Here is a 20,911-nt window from a genome sequence, read left to right as displayed (position 1 = left end):
GTGTCCATGCATAAATGGATACACTGAAATAGCAACTTAAATCTGGCTAATTCAGCTGCTCTCTCTGAATTTAATTATTCTAATTAAAATAATCAAGCATCTATCTGCCATGAGACAATTAAGAACTTATATTTTCATGTCCAAAAGAAAACGCAAAGCTTCACAATTGAAAAGCAATCTACTACTACATCATACAATGCCAAAAAGAAAAATATGATAATCTATGAAACCTGCCCCAGGAATGGAAATGGAACAAAGGCAGACATGTCTGAACAGGGGATACTCGAGGCAGTTGTGGTTTACAGTTTGTTTCCACAAATCAGGGAGCAGAAGGGAATGACTTCAAAGACCAGGAAAGAGGTGAGATGCAGACAAAGGCTTTCACACCTCCTGTCACAGAGCAGGGCCAGCTGAGAGTGACACAGATGGTGAGGGGACAGGAGCATCTCTGGTGAGGACAGGATGAGGGAGCTGGGGGGGAATCAGGCCTGCTCAGCCTAGAGAAGACATCCCATCCCTGTGTCAGTGCCCAAAGGGAGGTGGCAGAGCACGGACCAGCTCTCAGCAGTGGAACAAGAGGCACAGGCAGGAGCTGATGCCCAGGACGTTCCACCTGAACATGAGGAGAACTTTCCTGTGCAGTGCCCGAGCACTGAACAGGCTGCCCACAGAGGGTGTGGGGTCTCCCTCACTGGGGACATTCCACAGCAATCCTGGACAAGATCCTGGGCCATGAGCTCTGTGTTGGCCCTGCTGGAGCCAGGGGAGGTGGGATCATATGAGCCACTGGGGGCCCTCCAACCTGTTTTTAAAATTAGCTTTATCACTATCAGAGACAAGACATTGTCTAGAGCTCAGCCAGGCTTAAAATGAAATGCAAGGGAAAGAAGTACTATGTGTACATCACAAAGGCAGCTCACCCAGGAGATTTAAGGTGTGGAGAAGATGGACAGAAGAATCAAGTGAGTTTCAGCCGCAGTCCTTTAATAGGGATTACACTTGGGTAATAAAAGCATAACACCATTGCACAATTCTTGGCACATGACCTAACTAATAACTGTACAAATCCTACTGCAATGGCAGCAGGCATCAAGACAGTCAGAAAAAAAAGATACCAAAACTTCCTTTCCCATTCCACTTGAACTGATTGCCATCAACAGAAACAAACATTTCCTGTGACATTAAGTTGTCATCAGCTTCTGTAAATCCCAGTTCACTCAGTCTTTTCCTCTGTATCTGTTTCTTCTTTGCAGAAGTAGCCCCAAGTACATTTGCAATTTCAGAGTTGTTTTCAGTTTGTTCAGAAGTCTCAGCTCGCTTATAAAGCTCCAACTCATCAGTTACACATCCAGGTTGTTCTTGCCTGGAGCCCTCTGCACAGGCTGTCTCATCACCTGCCTGGGTAGGTTGTGTACACCCTAAGGCAGGAAACAGAATGTCACCAACAGTCATGCAAAGCAGCCACATCATTAAAAAATCCTGGAATTAATTTCCTTCAATCATAACATTGTCAACTCATCCCACTCTTTGGTACTTCATGACAGGCACAAATTTTACAATTATGAAGTATGCAATCCAAAAACCTGGGTATACCAGACTGACTTAGTAGTTTCAGGAGTTTCTTCTAAGCAAAGAAAAGTACCTTTTGTTCCCTGTGCTGAAGCATCCTTCATTTCAGAGGGCATTGCTGGTCTAACCAGGACCACACCATATCCTTCGTTATTGTGGATCATATTATTAACCATGGTTATCCTGGGAACCTCATAATCTTCATCTAAGAAGTTCTGCAGAACAAAAGAGAAATCTAACATGTCATGTCCAGCTTCAGGGACAGAAAAATCTTCTAGTTTTAGGTAGAATCAGTTCTCTGTATTAGCTAGAGCAGGATTATTTACCAACACAGGAGACATTAAGAAAGGAATTTTCTCCTTCTGGCAGATAAGAAATAAAACCAGGTAATTGCTGGAATGAATAAAAATGGAAATATACTGCAAAGCTGCTGCAAAGCTGTCTGTCTGTAGGAGGGGTTTGTCTTTACAGAACTGGTTCATCCAGCAAGGATCAAGGCAAGTGCAAGGCAAGCATCATGTGTGACAGGTGAGAGTTCCAGCACAGCACAGCAGGGCTCTGGGCCAACCCAAACCTGCTGGCACTAACTGTAGCAGTGATTAGCTGTTGGCAAACCAGTACCTTGTGACTGGGACTGACCTTGACCAGAATTCCCTCCTTGCAGTGGTGGATCCCATTGTGCAGCAGGGTGCACGCACTTCCTGGGTAGATCTCCACACCAGCCCCCTACAAGATACAGCTGGTATCAGTTCACAAGTAGTTTAGGCACATTTTTACCCTACAAGATACAGTTGGTATCAGTTCACAAGTAGTTTAGGCACATTTACCATTGAACCTGACCACTCCATGGCACATCTTTGTGTCCACCTACCAGTTTGCACAATGCAAAACCCTGTTACCCCTCCAGCTTCACAGCTCTGTTACCCATCTCAAGCAGCAGTACTCAAGGCTGAGGCCCCACAGCATGGGGCACCAGTCCATGAAGGCCTGCTGAAGAGTACCTGAACAGCCTTGCCTTACTTGCTTGTGCCTTAGTTCATGCCTCAATACCAAAATTCCATCATTCTTCAAAATACCCAAAGAGTATCTGAGTCCATTTTTGTGTTTAGCATCCCTCTGTAAGAACCAAAGGTGTCCAAAAAGGGCATTTCACTTGCAGAAACAGAAATGAAAACTAGCTATGGGCAGAGAGACCAGAAAATACTGCAGGACATGAACCAGCCATGCAGCAATGATTATTTCAGAGATGTCCCCTGTTACTGCATCACTTTGCTATCATCACACACAAATCAGCCTGAGACATTTCACTGGATTTGATAAGAGGCTACAACACCCCTGGGACCAATCTTAATTCAGTAACATGTAGCTGTCCAAAAAGAATTTGTAAAGGTTCTCTCCAGGGCAACAGAAGCCACCCTGTGAGTGACTGCACTATTTCCAGAGATAAACTTTTATTTTAAATTAGGAAATAAGCCCAAGTTAAGAATGAGCGTGTACCTTTGCCCCATAGAGATCTGAGTTTCTCATCAGTAGCTCAGCTGATGTCCTCACTGTTATTCCAGTGGTTTCACACTGTAACACACAATTCTCCAGTGTGGTTTTCCCATGATGGACATCTACATACACAGAAACAATTACTGCTGGATGAACCAGTTCTGCAAAGACAAACCCCTCCTACAGACAGCCCTGCAGCAGCTTTGCAGTGTGATATTTTCATTTTGTCCACTTCAGGTTCAATTCACTGATTTGCTCATGTGTGGTTTGCACTCATGCTGCTTTTCTGGTCTAAGCAGGGACACTGCTACAAGGGAGCACTGGTTGGAGATTTGTCTTATAGGTTGACTTCTTTTTTATTTATAACAGCAATAATTCATTTCATTACGTTCCTAAGAGACTTTTGGATTCAAAATATATTAAATACATGCATACAAGTGTTAATAAACATTTTAACATGTTTAGAACCCAAATGTTTGTTGAGGAGAAATATTAGTTAGCATCTTCTGCAAAGACAAGGCCACAGCCAATAAACCCCTTGGTTACAACTCAGACTTAGCTGAGTGTCTGTTTGAAGGTGCTGGAAACAAAGTTCTGCAGCACTCCTACAGCACGTGCTGCTCCTCACTGGAGCACAGCTGGGGTCAGCAACAGCTGAATATTGCCATGGGGGCTCTTCTGTGGAAAGAAGAATGGTTTCCATTTCCAGGCAGCCTGACACAGACTGTGCTGCACTCAGAGTCAGGCTGCCCTAACAGCAGAACAAGATCAAGTTAATGATCTTATCCCAGTAGAAGAATAAACATAAGAGCCACAATACCTTGAAAGTACAAACAGAAGTTATTGTGATTTCCACATTATAAGCAAATTTAAAAAAAGAGGGGGAAGACTCGACATGTGTACCTGTAGGACTCCTCTTTATAATATTTTGTTAAAGTGCAACACTGGGTCTCTGCTTTAATTCTAACACTAATTATGAAAGAGTTACAAAAAGGTCAAGATGCTTTTACACTTACTTAAAATCCCCTCCACGGCATCATGCTGCACTAACTTCAAGTTGGAGATCTTTATATTGGCTCCTGTACAGTCAAAGAAGTTGTCTCCTTTCCCTTGCTTTTCTATCACGACATCATCTGGCAGGCCATAGCCTAAGAGCAGAGGTGACAGATGCAAGCTCAGAGACTATCTGGTGACAATGAGGTGCTCAGTACATAACAGACATTTAAATCAATGACAAAAGTTTAAAAGGTGATGTTTTAATGCCTTGAATAGGATTTTCAACAACTGGCCAAGCTCCACCTTACACCCCCTCTGTGCCAAGGTACAGGGACCCCAAACTAAACTCAAAAGTTACTTTACTTGAATAGCACACAACAAAATGCAAAGCTATCTGAGAAAGTTGAACAGATGGGTAACTGAGCTCACATTTGCCAAGACCAAAGCTCTTGCTCCCAAAAGTTACCAACAGAGCAGGGGGGGTGCAGGAATTGAGGATACACAGGCATCTCCAGTCTGCTCTCAAAGGACAGAAGTTCAGGCAGAGACTCCCCAGAACACAGAGGGGAAAAAGCAATCACACCACAACATGAGGAAAAAAAAGTGCAAAGGGCTTGATATTGTTAGCATGCTTCATTCAGCTTCCATATTTACATGGAATTTGGGGGAAAATTCAGTGCTCCTGTGTTGCACAGGCTTCCAGATTAATTCAGTTTAAAAAGCAGCTCTCACAAGCACATGCCAACATTGATTTACTAAACCATCCATAGTTGTCAGCATTTAAGCACTTACAGGAAAATTTATGAGCATGTAAAGCTTTTATTGCTTGTCACTGACAAGAATCATGATAAGGAAAGCAATAATGCCACATCCATTACAGCAGCACGAGTCCTATCATTTTCTGAAAGCACACACAGATAAGAAGTGCCCGAGCATGATGCCAGCTTCTAACCAAGTACATAAATAAATAAATAGTGCCACATGCAAGTGGAAAGGTTAAAAACAAAATGAAAATAAAAAGCTTTGAACAAGAGTTGGTAGAAAGTTTTAAAGACAGGCCATTTAATGCAAAGTTAAGTGATTGATACTTCAACACATGATATTACCTAGAAATCTGTTCCCACTGCTACTGACTTATGGTCACCCCTGGAGAGGAGGTGGCAATGGGCAGTTCCAGCATGTAAAAAGAGAGCACCACAGGACAGCAAAAGTTTAACTTCTCACCACTACAGAAAGATGCTATTACCCAAAGCAGGGCTTTTAGCAATGATTGTCCTGCAGAGTGCCTGCAGTTTTCTAACAGTGCCTTTAGCTTGCTTTACACTTCACCTCTGAAGCAGCAGCTCTAGAATGAAGACTCACCTGCTGCCCAGTGCTGCTCAGTCCCCAGCAGGGCTGTGCCCCTGCCTGGGGGCTCCAGAGCAGCCAAAGGCCACTGTCACCCTCTGCCACTGAGCACAGCTGATGCTGCAGCTCCCAGCCAGCTGCAACAGCCATGGCACAAGCAGAAGGGAAGTTCTCAGGTGCCTCTGCAACACCTCCTTGTCAGGCATGGAAGTTCTCTTTATCATGACTTCCTGCAGCTGCTACTGCTTTAACCTTATTTAGTTCCTGTTTTTTTACTTTATAAGTTTATCCCTGATTTACTAATCTTCATACTTTCAACCTCAGTACTGACTGCACAGTAGCTGGGATAAAACAGAAGCTCTACTAAGCAAAGTGACATATCTTTCATGAGTCATCCCTCCATCCCAAAAAAGCCACCAAAGCAGCCAGCTGCTCAGATTAGTGCCAGCAGAGTTTGTCTTGATGCTGCTACTTCAAATGTTCCTGGCTGCTCCTACTGGTATAATACCTTATCTAAAACAGGAGTCCTTATAAGAAGATTAAATACCTGACAAGCACTTGTTATTCAGAGCATGGCTTTGACTAAAAATACATATTTATATGCCTTGCTTCTTAAAATAGAGCAACTCATCCTTTAATGTGTGCTACTGCACCATTTCTATTTGTTTCCTCAAAGCAAGAAAAGCAATAAATAGCACCACACACAATTTTAGAACAATGTCATTCTTGAGATAAATAAAGCACTTTATCAATGCCCCTTGTCCTGCAGGTGCACTGGTTATCACAATGTGTGTCTGTATAAATCAAACACACACAGGAGATGGGCAAGAAAGAAAATTACTCATAAAACAAGAAGGGTAAGAAAAATAAAGTCCAGAACAGCAGGAAATTAAACTCTCAGCCTTCTTCTCATTAAGAAGCTTTGACAAGATAAAAATGCAACTAAATAAGTATCTGAACAGCTGCAGAAGACCCAGTGATAAACAGACTATAGCACTGCAACAGTGTGTGCCTGCCTGAAGCAAAGGGATACACTGAGAAATCAAGAATGGTGAGGGAGAGACAACAACATATCCCAGGCAAAGCAAAAGTGTTTAAAACACAAATATTTTGCAAGAAAAATCCTAAAATCACATCTGTTGTGTATTTTTCTGCAGAAGAAAAAAAGTGCTGATCAGAAGTTCCCTCCTCCACCCACGTGCTTCAGTCACTGCAGAGCCTGTGTGTGCCAGAGCCACTGGCAGCCCCTGCTCCCCATCACTGACATGCTCCAAGTGCCACCAGTAAATCCTAACAGCACCTCCTGGCTCCTTCCCTTGCACTCCTGGGGCTGCACAGCACTGGGGCTCAGAGGCTGCCCCTGAGGCACATCCAGACAGAGAAGAAAAAAGGACATTTCTCAAGTACTCCTAAGTTAGTAGAAGCCTCTCAGAATTACTTCTCTGTTTGCACTATTACAACCATCAAGTCCCTTAAGTTTCTGTTGAACCCTCTCTATTACCTATATAATCACCATTTATGCAAACAATAAGAGGAAATTATGAATTTGAAATATTAATCAGCAAAACCTGCAGTTTATCTGCACTGTGGCTAATTAAAAAGCTCACTCCATCCTGCATTAGGCACAGCCCTACAGCAGAAACAGGAACACTGAAGAAAAAAGCTCCTGGTAAACTCTGCAAAGAGTAAACCCTTACACTCCTTACAGAGCTAGTTTAAGACATTCCATTTACTTGTTTAAGGACCTTTAGACTAGCAAACCTGCTACCTTCTATCTCTATTGAATCAGCAATGGAGAACATGCCATCCACAAAATAATGGCCAGGACAGATGATGACTCTGTCTCCTTCATAACAGGCATTTACAGCTGATAGTGGATCACGGTGAAACTGCAAAAGACAAAAAAAATACAATCAGCTCCCAAAGAATGCTGTAAAAATGGATGCATTTATGCCTGTAGAGCTTGCTTGCAATTAAATGTTGCTGCATTTGCTTTAAAGAAACCCTTTCAATGGCACTAATAATACAAAATTTCTACTTTGAATTCAAGAATCATAGCCCTCTGCAGAAAAGAAGAGCCTTAACACATGACTTTGATGTTTGTGTCACACCCATTCACCCCAGGAGAAAATTGGGGCACACATATAAGAGCACATGCACCCCAAAGCAAACTTCACTAAGGCCTTGGTTCCAGGCCAACACTTCAATTGTGCCTAAGTGATTTGCCATGAATTTGCCAAGAAGAAATAGATGACAGAAGGTAAAGAAAACAAAAACCAAATAATTCAGCAAGTAGATCAGAGCTAGTCTGAATACTCCTGTGTTTGCTCCTGGTACTAGTCACCCCCAAACAGAGTTCAAATACCACAGTGGTAAATAGTGTCCATATGACACTATTTTTCCTTGATAAAGAGGGCAGGCTGATATCCTTTACAAACATTACTGAGAGATTCAATGCTGAAGGATTACAAATAGTAAATAAAAACTACACATTTATTGCTTCACAGCAAATTCCAGGGTAAACATAAGAACATTTTTTCAGTTGCCAGATCAGAAAATCAGATTTATAGCCTAAAAATTACTCCAGGACCTTCCCCATGGCTCCATTCTGGCAATCTGTAATTCATAAACATGATCAGAATACAGCAAACCACTTCATTTGGGTCTAAGGAATTCAGCCTCTTCTTAACTGCTGAAGTACCAAGTCTTGTCTGAATTCACCAAAACTAAACATGGCTGCTCCTAAAATACATCTCTTTCCTATGTAGTAGCAAAGCAAGAAAACCATGATTCCTCCTTCAAACCCTATGTCATTATCAGCAGCATCAGGAGACATGGGCATTTCAAAACTAAATTCAAGTGTCATGCCTTACAGTGTTTCATTGTAGAATTATTACAGGTTCATCTCATTTCCTGCACCCAGGAAGCTGCTTATATAGAGTACTCAATGCACAAATGAATTAGAAGAAATTATTTGAATCATACAATTTTACCACTCATTGTTTAAGTTACAATGATTTCTTTTTAACTGACAAAACAATCCCACCAGTGTAGTATCTTGCAAATGTAGTATCTTGCTCATGGTAAATTAATTTATCCTTCCACATTTTTTCTTGAGAGGAAAAACTATCAGCAGACAGACAATTCCTGCTACTGCACCTGTATTTCTAAGGCTCCACAAGATTCTGGGCAAAGTTTGTCTCTTGTCAACAGCTGGAGCAGATTTGCTGTCATGGTCCAGGGCACAACATGAATGACCTTGACACCCGTTGATCTCAGTCCTTTAGCCTGGAGGCTGCCGTATTTTTGGTAACCAAACACATACCTGCAACAAAAGCAACAGAGCCAACAGCTCTTCCTCCAGTCCCCACCTCCTCTGAGTTCTGTGATTCCCCTTGGGAGCCTCCTCCCTGCACAAACCCCCCTCTTACCTCAGCAGAGGATTCTCAATTAGTTTTAGCCTTTGCTTTAAGTGCTCCACTTGGTCATACAACTTTAGTCCTTCCACCATGGAAACATTTTGTGCTTCTGAGTCTGAATCATTGCCTGATATGCTGTTCCTCACATTTAGAAACTTCTCATAGAGCTCTTCACATTGAGATAACAAGTTCTGGTAATCAGCTACCAGCCCAGAAGGCACCCGGTGCTCCAGGATGTCATAGTGCCTGCAGTTCAGAGCAAGGGGTCAGCACATGGCACATTCACAGTCCTCAAAGCCCAAACATGAGACTGGAGAGAACCTGAGCTCTGCATCAGTTACTGCAGTCAAGGTTCTTTGCAGTCTACATCAACACTGCTCCATTTTATTTGAAGCAGCACAACCAGAAAAATCAGAACTGACACAAACATTTTACTTTCTAAACAGCTGCCCACCCTCCTTGAAAGATTGTCTACTATCAGAAACTCACCCTAAAAAAGGGCATAAGCACAGCCATAAAAAACAGTAACAATTTAGAAGGTAATATCTAAGCCTTTATTAGAATAACTGAGAACGATTACACACATTCCTCCTGGAGAAAGATAAATTTACAAGTTTTTGTTTACATACAGCTCTGTTGTGGTTTTTATTTTATGCCCAGGGGTAAAAAATAGAGCATCCCATGCCAGATTTTATTAGGATTAAACTCATATGAGTGTGAGGATGACTCTTGTTGGGTTTGGGGCACCATCTGATGGAACACCAAGGCTCAGAAATCAAGTGGCAGCCTCAGTTGTGATCTCTTTCCATAGAAGATTTTGACCAGCAGACAGTGAATGCTGTTAGAACAAACTTGCTATGGCTTACAAGTCAACAGGGGCTTTGTACACCTAATTGTGAGTCACTCTTCCCACATGACAGCTCCAGTGGCTCTGCCCTAAGAACAGCAAAGGTCTTGCACTCACAGTCTCAGTCGGGGCTCAACACATCGCACAAAGTAATCAAACTCATCCTCCTCCTCCTCATCCCAGGTCCTCCAGATGCACTGGTAGAAGAACCTTTGGAAGCAAAGTGTTAAATCACCCAGGAGAGCAGAGTCAACAGCACTGGAAACACAACATAACCAATTGGAGAATTCACCTCTCTCTAGAAATTCATATTCTGTCCCTGAGGCTGTCAGTACCCACAGTCATCCTTCCTGCCTGTTGCTTACCTGCATAAAGAGTTTGATTTTGTGTGCCTAAGCTCAAAATTCATAATAACCTGTGTTCTACTTCCTCAAAAGGGAGCGAACAGCCAAAACCTGGTTTTGAATAGCAAGACTGACACTGTTCAGCTTCAGAGGCTTTCTGGTTGTTTGGTTTTGGCCAATCACCCTTCAGCTAAGCTTTCTTTCTGACAATGTAGGTCATTGCTATTATTTTAGCTTTTTTTGTCCAGTCCTACAGCCTATTTGTAGAAAGGTTTCAAACAGCATGTAGTGCCTGAAAGAAAAGGAGGTGGAAGAGACAGATGATAAAGAATAAAAAAATAGAATATGTGAAGAGACACCTAAAGAATAAAAAGCTAATTTAGGGGAAGAGGCAACATGCACAAAGAAGAATGGGACAGGAAAAAGAGAAAAATCCACCAAAATGTTATTGAAGAGAAAGAACAGTGTACTAGCCTACAGGTGACACAGTCCAAGGGACTCTGGGGTGAAAGAGAGGGAAAGCAGTCTCCTCAGAGCACCAGTCCTCAGATTTACTTTGGAAAGCTTGGCTTGTGGAGCTGCCAGCATGGCCCAAGAATTCAGGACAGAAGGCACTGGGAAGCAGCAGGGTGCAGTTGTCCTACCTGACATGCTCTATGGCTAGTGCTGTCTGGTCAAACTCTCCTGACTCATCATACACAACCCAGAGCTCCTGCAGCAGGACCTGATGTTCCTTCAGCTCCAGGAGCTCCTGCATGCACTCCAGGGTAAAGCTGCTGTCCTGGGACTCGCACAGGAACGGCTGGCTGAGCTGCACCACCGCCTTCAGGGCCGGGAAATTCACATCAACCACCTGCGGGAACAAACAGCTCTGAAAGCCCTCAGAACTGCACATCCAGCTGAGGGAGGGCAACGTGATGTGCCTCAGTCAGGGCCATGCTGGGTCCCCACTGTCCCCACACAAACCAGCACCAATGGCACCGTACAGCCAAGGCCGTCTCATCAGCTCAAGTGAGAACCCAAGTTAAGCTCCTCACAACCCCACAGCTACAGAGCCTTTTCTGCATCCAAAACTTCATTCAAATCCCTCATAATACTCATAACAAGGCCAGTAAGTTGCTTCCACCCCTCCCTTTTTTTTTTGTCTTGCTGTTTTTAAAAAATGGCAAAAGTAATGTCCTCAGACTCAAACAAATCAGTATTTCAGAGCCCTTTGGAACTCCTTTAAGACTCATTTTTCAAAGTGCCCACAGGATACAAACAATCCAAAGAGATAGTCTGGGCCAGTGAAAGCCATTTTGTCACTAATTGGGCAGAAAAGAGCTGAGGGGCCACAAAGTTTTTCCCTCCTCAACCATGTGATGGAACTGCAAGTTTGAACATCCAAGGTTGGCAACACAGACGTACAACCTGGGCATTGAAAGACTTAGAAAAGTCTGTCAGAGAGGTAAATTGCGTTAAGTGGAGACAAATGCCTGGGCAGCAGGGACCCACTCACCCCAACGAGGACCTCAAACACGTTGGTGCGCCAGATGGCCTGCCAGCCCGAGGGCTCCAGCACCTTCTCCAGGTACTCAGCCATGAACCGCTTCACCTCCGAGGCTTTGCAGTCCGCTACAAGACATGGAAGACACCACATTTATGCCAGGAACGGAGGGAAACTCCTCCAGACCACTGGAAAATGAAAGTCAACACGATTGAAATGTTCCTCCACCACCTCAAAAGTTGGACTTTGTTCTATTATGCTCATGAAAGCAGAATAGTGTTAAATAAATGATAATACAATGGTATTAAACACATAACCTGTGCCTTATCTTAAACAGATTTACAATATACCAAAAAAATGTAGGAAGACAAGCTAAAATAGGGCATAGGATCCACTCCTTACAAATAGTTCTGCCTTTCCATCATTCTTATTTTATTTACTGACATCAAAATTACTGCCTCCTGGTCCACCAGCTGGAGCAGCTGAGGTTACAGCATAAGTAGGCAGGACACTGTATCTTTTCCAGCCCGCATTATTAAAAGCATCTCACAGCTTAATATATACAATTGACTTCACTTAAACTAAATTGTTTAAAGTTACTACAAGAAAACTAACGCTGCCTTACTTTCATATGAAAAAATTACTTACCCAAGATGTAATCCTGGTAGGCGCTGAATCGCTCGTAAAACAAAAGATGATTGGTGTGAAAAATATCCGGGAAAAGCACGTTCCCGTCTGGCACAGTCCTGCCCAAAGTAGTGCCCGGCTTGTCACGACTGCCATAGTCACTCCAGGAGTCAGCACTCCAGTCGCTCTCGGCATCTTCCCGCTGCCGGTCTGGGAAGAGGAGCGGGAGTAAAGCAAACCCCACAAACTGTCACATCAACCACCCGCTCCTGTTCCCAAAGAACTGCTCAGCCCAAGGTCCATCGTGATCCTGCCTTCTACAGCACGCCTTAACCCACCCTTGGTGAAGCGTTTCAAATCCACACACAGTGGCCGCCCATTTCAGCGCAGTGGTAGGCACCGAGAAACACACCAGATCTTCACGATGAACAGGAAAACAACTCCACCACGTTTCAGAGCTGGTTTCCAGAGCCAGCCCTAGCGTTTCCAGCCCGGGCCGGCCGGTGCCAGGGTCGTCCAGCCAAGCGGGGATTCCCTGCCCGGAGCACGGCCCGCGAGGGATCCGAGCCCCGCCGGAGCAGCCCGGCCTCACCTGGCCGCCCCTCCCGTCCACACCACGCAGCTCATCCCGCGGGCACCGCCCGAGCGCGGAGCACAGCCTGCCCTGCCCACCCGGCTCCCCGCGCCCTCCCTGCCCGCAGGCACACGCAGCCCGTACCCTCGGCCTGCTCGGGGCGCTCCCGTGGACCGGGGCCGGCAGCGGCGGCAGCGGCAGCACCCGCGGCGGGCGAGTCCCGGCCGTCCCCCTGCGGTCCCGGCGGCCGCAGCTCCGCCATTCCGCCCGCTCGGCTTCAAACCGCCCGGGCAACTGCCGGCGCCAGCGCCGCGCCCTGGCCGCGCCCTCATTGGCTCGCGGCGGCAGCGCCCCGCTCTGATTGGCTGTCGGAGGCGGCGGCCGTTGGCGCGCGGAGCTCTCCGCAGCCGCCGCTGTCCCGTGCGTGGCGGAGCTCGCTCCGGGGCCGGGCGGGAGCGGCGCGGAGCGGGGGAACCTCCCCCTGCGGCCCCGCAGGCAACGGGCGGCCCTGCCGGCGGGGACGGGCGTTCCTCGCTCCGCCTGGCGGCTGGGAGTGCTGCCATCCCTGCCGAGAGGGATGTACAGCGCCCGGAGAGAGGAAGCGGCCAAGCCGCAAAAAATGTAAAAGCACCCAACAATCAGCACCCTCAAAAAAGAAAAAAAAAAATCAATAACAAATAAAGGAGCCCACAACTAACAGAACTGAATTCACTGGAGCGCCGGGCAGCCCCGCTTTGCCTCCAGCCCTGGCCGGTTCGTGCACAGAAAGCAGCGGATCAGGATGTAAAGCACCGGCCTGGTCCATGCCCAGCGCTTCTCCCGAGGCCACCCGGCGCGTTCCGAGTGTCACGGTAAGGGCGGTGGGCACTGGAGCCAAAGCAACTGCTCGGGAACAGCGGCGGCCACCAGAGGGCTGCCGTGGATTTCCGACACGGCGGTGGAGCCGTGCCCGCCCCGAGCCGCTCCCTGCCCGCCCCAGCAGCACCGGGCACGGCACGGCACGGCACGGCACAGCCCCAGTCATCCCGGCACCACCCGAGCAGGAGTTCCGTAGGCCCGCTGAAACCAACCCTTGCCCATCATAACCCCAAGAAGAGAAAGGTTTAGTCCCCAAGAGGTTTCTGTTGAACGTCGTCAGAATTTAACCATTATACCCGGTATGAGTGTTTAACCATACACACAGAGTTGTCATCTATCACAATTAGTTACAAAATTACAGTTTAACATCTGAATCCCTCCCAAAAGCTTATTGGAAATGTCAGGCTTCCAGAGCAGAGTGTGTTTGTAAATCAAGTGTCTTTAAATTGGCATGTTTTAAGTACTTAAGTGGAGGGAAAAGATGCCATCCGGGGGGATTTTCACAGCTTGAAAGGGGCCTCTTGGCCAACTTCATGCGTTTGAACAAAGCCAAGTGTGAGGTTATGCACAGGTACAGGCTGGGCAGACAATAGACTGAGACTATTCCTGGGGAGAAAGACTTGGGGGTGTTGGTGGATGAGTAACTATACAGCCATAAACTTATGGCTATGGAGGTTCCCATATTTACATGTTTTGATTATTTTTCCTCTTAAAAAGGTACAGTGAATTCAGGGACTCCTCAGGGATTAGAGTGGGAAGATCAGTTCTTCCTCACCAAGGTGAAACACTGGCACAATGTTAAGATCAGGACAACCCATTTACCCCTACTTGTTTTATTTACAAAACAGCTGGGGGCAGATTGTTCCACTATAAAAGACTTAGACACTGTTCAGTTAATTATCCTCAATCCTTGTAAAGAGCTATTTTGCTTCAAAGGAACACAGCCCTGGCCCTTGATTTCCAGAGCCAGTGATTGCTGCTCCAAGTGTCATGGACATACTAAGCTCCATTTGGTCAAAAAACTCCTCTGCAGTTGGTTTCCTTCCTCTCATATTGGAAATAGAAACAGTCCTCTTATTGGAAACCTTCCAATTTCATCTTGCACATGCATGCAGAGTGCAGACCATCAGTTATTTTCCTGAACTCAGTTATTTTTCTCCCTACAATGTTTATCCATCCAGTTTATTATTGAACATGAATTTGTGCTTTCCTGAACCTCATCTGGCAACTCACAGTCTCCTTTTGCACAGCACAGTTTCCTTTCCTTTCAACCTCAGCTACTCTTTTTTGCACTCTTTCCCAAGCTTTTTTTTTTTTCCCTGTGTAAGACTGACCAGGTGTGGGTGAAGTCCTGAGGACTGGCAGTGTTTCACATGGAACAATGACACTCCTGAGTTTGAGAGGAGGAAGAGAAAGAGCTTGCCCTCACACTCTGCTCTCAGCTCTCACACTTTTGAATGAAATCTCACTGCTGTTGCTCCTGTGAATGAGATGGATCACTGAGATGTTTCTAAAACCCCCAGCCTTATCTTAAGCCCCAAATAGATTTTTTTCACCTGCTGTTTCCCTTGAAATACTAAAACAACAAGGGGTGCTCATATGCAGAACTCTGTCTTTTGAAATCTGAAATAGGCCTCCACTTCAAAACTTGACATAGCAAATAGAGTTTGAAAATCACAAAGGTCATTAATTGCTTTACAGAAATTAACACATAAGTGCAGCTACATAAAACTAAGGAAATGCAGAGAGGAACTAGTGTCTCACTACTAAAAGATAATTAATTGTCTCTTGGTATTTCAGTAATTTTAACTGAAGAAACACAGTGGTAAAACAAACCCCACCTGTGGGACTTGGCTCACCTGGGTGTCCCCAGACATATCACAGACCACAGTAGTTCAGTGCAGGTGCCACAGAGGCAGCAGTGAGGCTGTGATGGCTCAAAGCCTGGTGCTAACACACCCCACTGGGTGAGAGGAGCCCCAGCTCTCCACGGTGCAGCTCTGGTGGCTCCAGTAATCACAGGTAAGTTATCACAGCCAGCAGGGCCAGGATATCCCTGCCTTCCATATGGGATAGCCTTTCATGGGCTTATGAAAACCCACCCATCTGCAGAGTGCATGTAGGATAACAAACCCACTGGGCCACTCTCAACCAGACCTTCATTGTGCCACTGATCTCCCTGGAGCAATGTCTGTTCATGCCAATTGAAAATCTGATCCAGAGTTAAAAAGCTGAAATAAAATAGTAAAGTGTTTTAGCCAGTGTCCCTATTCAAAAAAAACCCAAAAAAAACCCAAAAAACCTCTTCATTCTAATTTGCTGCTGGTACTGATTCTCTTTTGTGGACATACACATATCTCATTTGAGAGGAGAAACTATTTCTGCTTTAAGATGTCTTAAAATAGTGTCTTCTTAACTATGTCTCAGTACAAGGCAATCTTAAACTACAAATTAAATAAAAAGATCAAATTATTTAATGACACACAAAGAAAAAAATTGTTAGTTAATATAAGGCTTGCAAATCAGAAAATGTCTATGAAATGTGGGGAGTAAGCAGCTGAGCCAAGCCAGCAGAGATGTGACAGCGATGGGAAAGAAACAAGTATGCACAAAAGAAAAAAATTAGAAGGAGACCACCACATAAGACAGTAAAACATTTCTGTGTACTTTTCTCATTTTGCACACATTTTCTTTGTTGCCATGGCAATCACTGTAGTCTTCCTAAGCCTCCATTTCTGCACTGTAAAATGCAGATAATATTTTTTTACTGCATAGGTTTCAGTAATGCATTTGCAAACCACTTTTATGGCAGGGGATGAATGGTGTCACATAACTGTAGATTGCTGTTAATTAGTTGGCTTATTACAGATTGGGTTAGATAACTGGTGCTCTTTGATGGGCATCTCTTCAGTCTTTAGATTTTCTTTTGTAGCAGTATAAACTTAAACCACTGTAAATCCAAATGCATTGATTCTTACCAGAAAAGCAACTGAATTTTTCAAACCTGTTCTCAATTCTTTTCAGAATCTTCTCAATATTGGCTTCTTCAGGAAGATACTGGGTGGCTTTAGGATTGTTCTAAGAGCCACTTTATATTTAAAAAACCCCAATAACTGCATTGCTTATTTGGATTTTGATGTTAATAGACCATTCTTCTCTTGCAATTCACTCTACTGCTTCCAAAATTCTTGTGTCCTCCTGTCAAGGAGGTGGTAAAAGAGATTTTAGCCCTTTTGCTCATTGAAGAGGATACTGCAGTTCTGTTTTCAAGATCCACTGAAGAGCAGACAAAGGAACATTCTAGGAGACCCTGCTTTGAGCAGGGAGATTGGGTGAATGACCTCCAACCTTACCCATTCTGTGATTCTGTGAGAATGCTTCAGAACTGGGTGCAGCTGAGGACTGATTTAATATAGGTGGGGGGTTATTTTTTCCCCTTTTTCCTTCCCATTATTTTACACATATTGAGACATATCTGCACCTCAGCCATGCTCTCACCTGAGGGAACTCTTCATATAGGACTCTACATAATAATGGAAATTCAAGTTCATGCAGAGTGCTTGACTGAGTCACCTGCAGCAGAAGAGCTATTGATCATGTTCCCTTGGGCCTGTGAAGGGCCCTTCTTCAGACTCTCATCTCTCTGGGGAAAGGCCTTAAAAGAGCCAGGAAGCTCTTTTTCAGATGCCTCAAAATTGTCAGGAGCACCAGAGGCATAAAACAAGGCTCCTGCAGTTCCTCAACTGGCTGCAGAGTGCAACAGGAACACAGCCCACAACAAAATGTTCTCTTTGTTTGGAGAGAAACAATAGGCAGATTTTTCCAACAGATGTTAAAATTGAAATTAAGAATTGATGGGAATAAATAGAGGTTTTAGGCAAAACCAGAAACTGTAAACAGGTTTCAGCTTTATGACTAATGCTGTGAGATTCATATATCAGGCATTTAGCACTGTATAGCAGAGTGAATGCTGGTTTTTGCTTTATTACTGTCAAAATTTTCACTGGCATCATTGCCATTACTGACTCCTCAACTTCCTGCCCCTCTAGAGCTGCTGACCACATCTTTGAAAGTATAGTGATTAAAAGTAAAGATGAAATCATGATAACGCCAGATGCAGAATGCAACAAATTGTTAGGCACAATTATGTCAGGAAGAAGGCATGATTGAAGAGAATGAAAATCACTTGCACTAGTGATTTTGTGTGATCATTGCACCTCTTCATTCACTGTAAACAAAACAAAATTAAATTTACTAATGATCCAACAGAATGCAGCTGCTGGAGATGGGATATGTTGTTTTGATCTTCCTTTCCTTCCTTTCATCTCAGTTAAAATTTTGAACATGGCCATTTAAAGGCAATTCTCCTACATTTTTGTGATAGTTCAAGTACTTTAGGTTCTTTTTCCAGAGGACAGCTGTGTTGTTATCTTGACAACTAATGTGTAGTAATGACGGCTTTAGGTCTTAAAAATTAGCTACTAAAGTGTGTCAGAAAAGAGATGAATTAGCCTGAAGTGATTTCTGACAAACACTTGTCAGTGTGTCCATGGGTGTCTGAGCAGATGGCAGCTGGGCAGCCGGAGCTGTGTCACTGTGCTCCCTGCAGTGCCAGCCAGAGCACTGAAGGCACAGACACTCCAGCCTGGGCAGGAGAAGCCAGAAGAGAGAATGCACAGGACACTGGACTTGTGGATTTGCTCTTCTGGTGTTGATTCTGCAATCTGCTCAGCAAATTGGGCATAATCACAATGATCCTACGTGCTGCAATAATGGCACAACCCATAACTACATACACTTAAATGATAAAGCCAATTCTTGTTCTAACAGAATTCTGAAGATACTTGGGAATTCTAAAAATATGTTGAAAGCTTCTCAAGAAAGAAGTATTTCAGACAAAATACAGGTTTTCTGCTCAGTAAAGCAGGTACTGGGGTACATTCTAAGGTCTGTGGTTTATAAAGCAATAGAATATGTGACCCAGTGATTCCAAACAACTGCAATGCATTCAATTAACATCTTGTTAATTTAGCTAATGAAAAAAAGAGCTTTTTTTTTTCAAAACCAGATTTTGATTATTTAGTGAAGTGTTTTAATTCAAATATGACAATGAAAATATGCATTTTTATCTGTATATACTATCCTTAAATTATACCCAAATAAATAAATAAAATAATTATTAAGTAGTGTAAAATAAAGTATTATTTTTCTTTAAAAAAAAAAATTTGGTTTTATCCAAACCTGTTTCCTCTCTGGTGGCCCTTTAATTAGCTGCAAATCTTACCCTTCAAAACCAGATCCCTGTTTATTTAAAAATAAAAATTATAAATCTTAAAGTATTTGAAATGCACTTAAAGTGCATTTCCTTCCTTGGTACACATCCCCACCCTGGAATAGTGTCGGTAATGTAGAACATATTCCACTGAGGTGGAAAATGGGTCTTGGCCACCTAAAAATAAAATAAAATAAAATAAAATAAAATAAAATAAAATAAAATAAAATAAATTCCAAGTTCTTAATATTGTTTTTATGCTCTTTCTTTAGCTAAACCTTTTGGTTGGGAGCAAAGCAAAGCACTGTGTGCTGATGAGAATCCATTGCTCTGCCTGCACAGTCAGACTCCTTCACCAAGTAACCAGAGATTGTCCTTACCACAGGACTGCTGCTAGTGAGCTCCAGGGACAGCTCCAAGGGAGAGCCCTTGCCAGCTTCCCTCCTAAGGAAAAACACACAGGAAATATCCAGCATGTGAAAAAATAGTCTGAAGTATTTCTGAAGTGTGCAAAGGCAGGAATTCCGAGTCCCTTTCAAGCGCAGCGTTCTGCAGGTGCCGCTGCGTGGGCAGCAGCATCTCCCAGGCCCCGTGCAGCTCTCAGCTTCCAGCACCGTGCAGAGCTGCTCACAGGGACAGCACAAAGCTCACAGCCAGCGTGGGCCCCTCCTCACCCCCACTGCACAATCTGGTTTGCAGAGAGGACCTGGTTTCCCACTGTCGCACAGGAACCAGCAGGGGCTGTGCTCAGGAACCCTGGGCAGCACTGCAGGGAAACCAGGTGAGCACCACCACTGCCACAGCTGGGCAATGACTGGCACTGCTGTGGCCTTCCAGTTACAGCTTCTGGAGGTACAGCAGGAAAGTGAAACACCAACGTGAGCAGCAATATCCCCACTAAGTACTTTAAACAAAAATTCTTCTCTTGCTAATACAAAGGCAACTCCATTTAAATACCAATGTAAGACAAAATTACTTGTTAAAGCTCTATGAAAATAACAATATTCATTATTAGATAAGTAGAGCTCCTAATTGTAATATCTTATTGCTTTTTCTTTTACTACATCATTTTAGACCCCCTCCTCTTATATCCTTGTTCTCTGAACAGGATAGCTGTTATGCTGTTTGAAATAAAGAGCAATTTATATGCAAAGAGTATTCCTGAGGCAGAAAGCTCAGCCCCATCCACAGTAGGACAGTGGCCCCACCTGTGGCTGGAACAAAGCTTGGTGGAAGCAAGCAATAGAAATCCAATTAAAGCTGCATTAGAGCACAGGCTGCAGAGGGTGGCCCAGTTCCCCCAGCTCCCAGGCAGTATTGCTGTGTGTGCTCAGCACTGTTCCAGGAGCTGGTGGCACAGGGAAGCATGGACGTGCCCAGCTGGGTGGGAAGTGCCCAGCAGTGTGATAATCCCAGGGGATGAAAACTATTTCTTGTGTGTCCTTGATGGTGCTTACAAACAAAGGCTGATTGAACAAAGTCTCCTGTCTCAGCTGTAACTCACTAAATATGCAGCCTCCTGCTGGACAGATAAAACTCCAGCATTACAATTCTTGTCCATAAAAAGCATCTTTTACTAACATCCTTCTCTTGGTATCAAGCATTCTGCAGCACTTGTAACCACACCCTGGCACGTGCTTGTCACTGACTTTCATCCCACGTTCCTTCCATTCATTAACTCCCTTCCAAGTACAAAAATGAGAGGTTTCCACGTTGTCAGTGGCAACAGTACACCAGTCATCCCCAGCACAGCTCCCTGTGTGACACACCAGCTCCTGCTTTCCTGCTGAAGTCTGGAGGAGTGAGCAGGCACTGAAATACAGCCAAGGACCTGAAAAGCCTTCACAGGAATATCTCATCAATATGCTTCTAACAAATGTGCCCAGTGAGAGATGCTGCTTTTGACAAGGCAGCAGACAGACTCCTCTCAAAAGCTGCCAAGAAATGGCACAGTCCTAACTCCCCCTATCACAAACAGGTGTTGCTGTCCAGGAGTTAACACCAGATGTTTCTGAGCCAGATGTTTCACCTCAGAGAAGATAAGGCTGAGAGGGACTGGGAGAGACAGTGTTTTTGTT

General features: G+C 44.3%; 1 protein-coding gene across 1 annotated transcript; it reads right to left on the bottom strand.

Annotated features, from left to right (window-relative positions):
• Positions 1 to 932: 932 nt before the first annotated feature.
• SHCBP1 (SHC binding and spindle associated 1) lies at positions 933 to 12,980 on the bottom strand. The gene is made up of 13 exons (XM_039721300.1): positions 12,848 to 12,980; positions 12,151 to 12,339; positions 11,515 to 11,630; positions 10,661 to 10,869; positions 9,790 to 9,882; positions 8,838 to 9,071; positions 8,566 to 8,731; positions 7,175 to 7,295; positions 4,080 to 4,211; positions 3,067 to 3,185; positions 2,209 to 2,295; positions 1,643 to 1,784; positions 933 to 1,418 (listed from the first exon to the last, which is right to left on the bottom strand). Exons 1-13 carry the CDS (start codon positions 12,963 to 12,965, stop codon positions 1,099 to 1,101), a joined length of 2,046 nt encoding a protein of 681 aa, XP_039577234.1. The 5' UTR covers positions 12,966 to 12,980; the 3' UTR covers positions 933 to 1,098.
• Positions 12,981 to 20,911: the final 7,931 nt, after the last annotated feature.

This window comes from Passer montanus, unplaced genomic scaffold (genome assembly GCF_014805655.1).
Source record: "Passer montanus isolate IOZ18808 unplaced genomic scaffold, ASM1480565v1 scaffold45, whole genome shotgun sequence".
NCBI lineage: Eukaryota > Metazoa > Chordata > Aves > Passeriformes > Passeridae > Passer > Passer montanus.
The sequence above is the reverse complement of the archived record's forward strand: the minus strand, read 5'-3'. Positions and strand labels throughout refer to the sequence as shown.

Bases quoted from the DNA above. Each gene is read 5' to 3' on its own strand.
- SHCBP1 (XM_039721300.1), bottom strand. From the start codon at position 12,965: ATGGCGGAGCTGCGGCCGCCGGGACCGCAGGGGGACGGCCGGGACTCG. The intron at 12,340-12,847 runs GTACGGGCTGCG...TCCTCTTCCCAG, and splicing joins GCGCCCCGAGCAGGCCGAGG to ACCGGCAGCGGGAAGATGCC. The intron at 9,072-9,789 runs GTGAGTGCAAGA...TCTGAACTGCAG, and splicing joins GTTGAGCCCCGACTGAGACT to GCACTATGACATCCTGGAGC.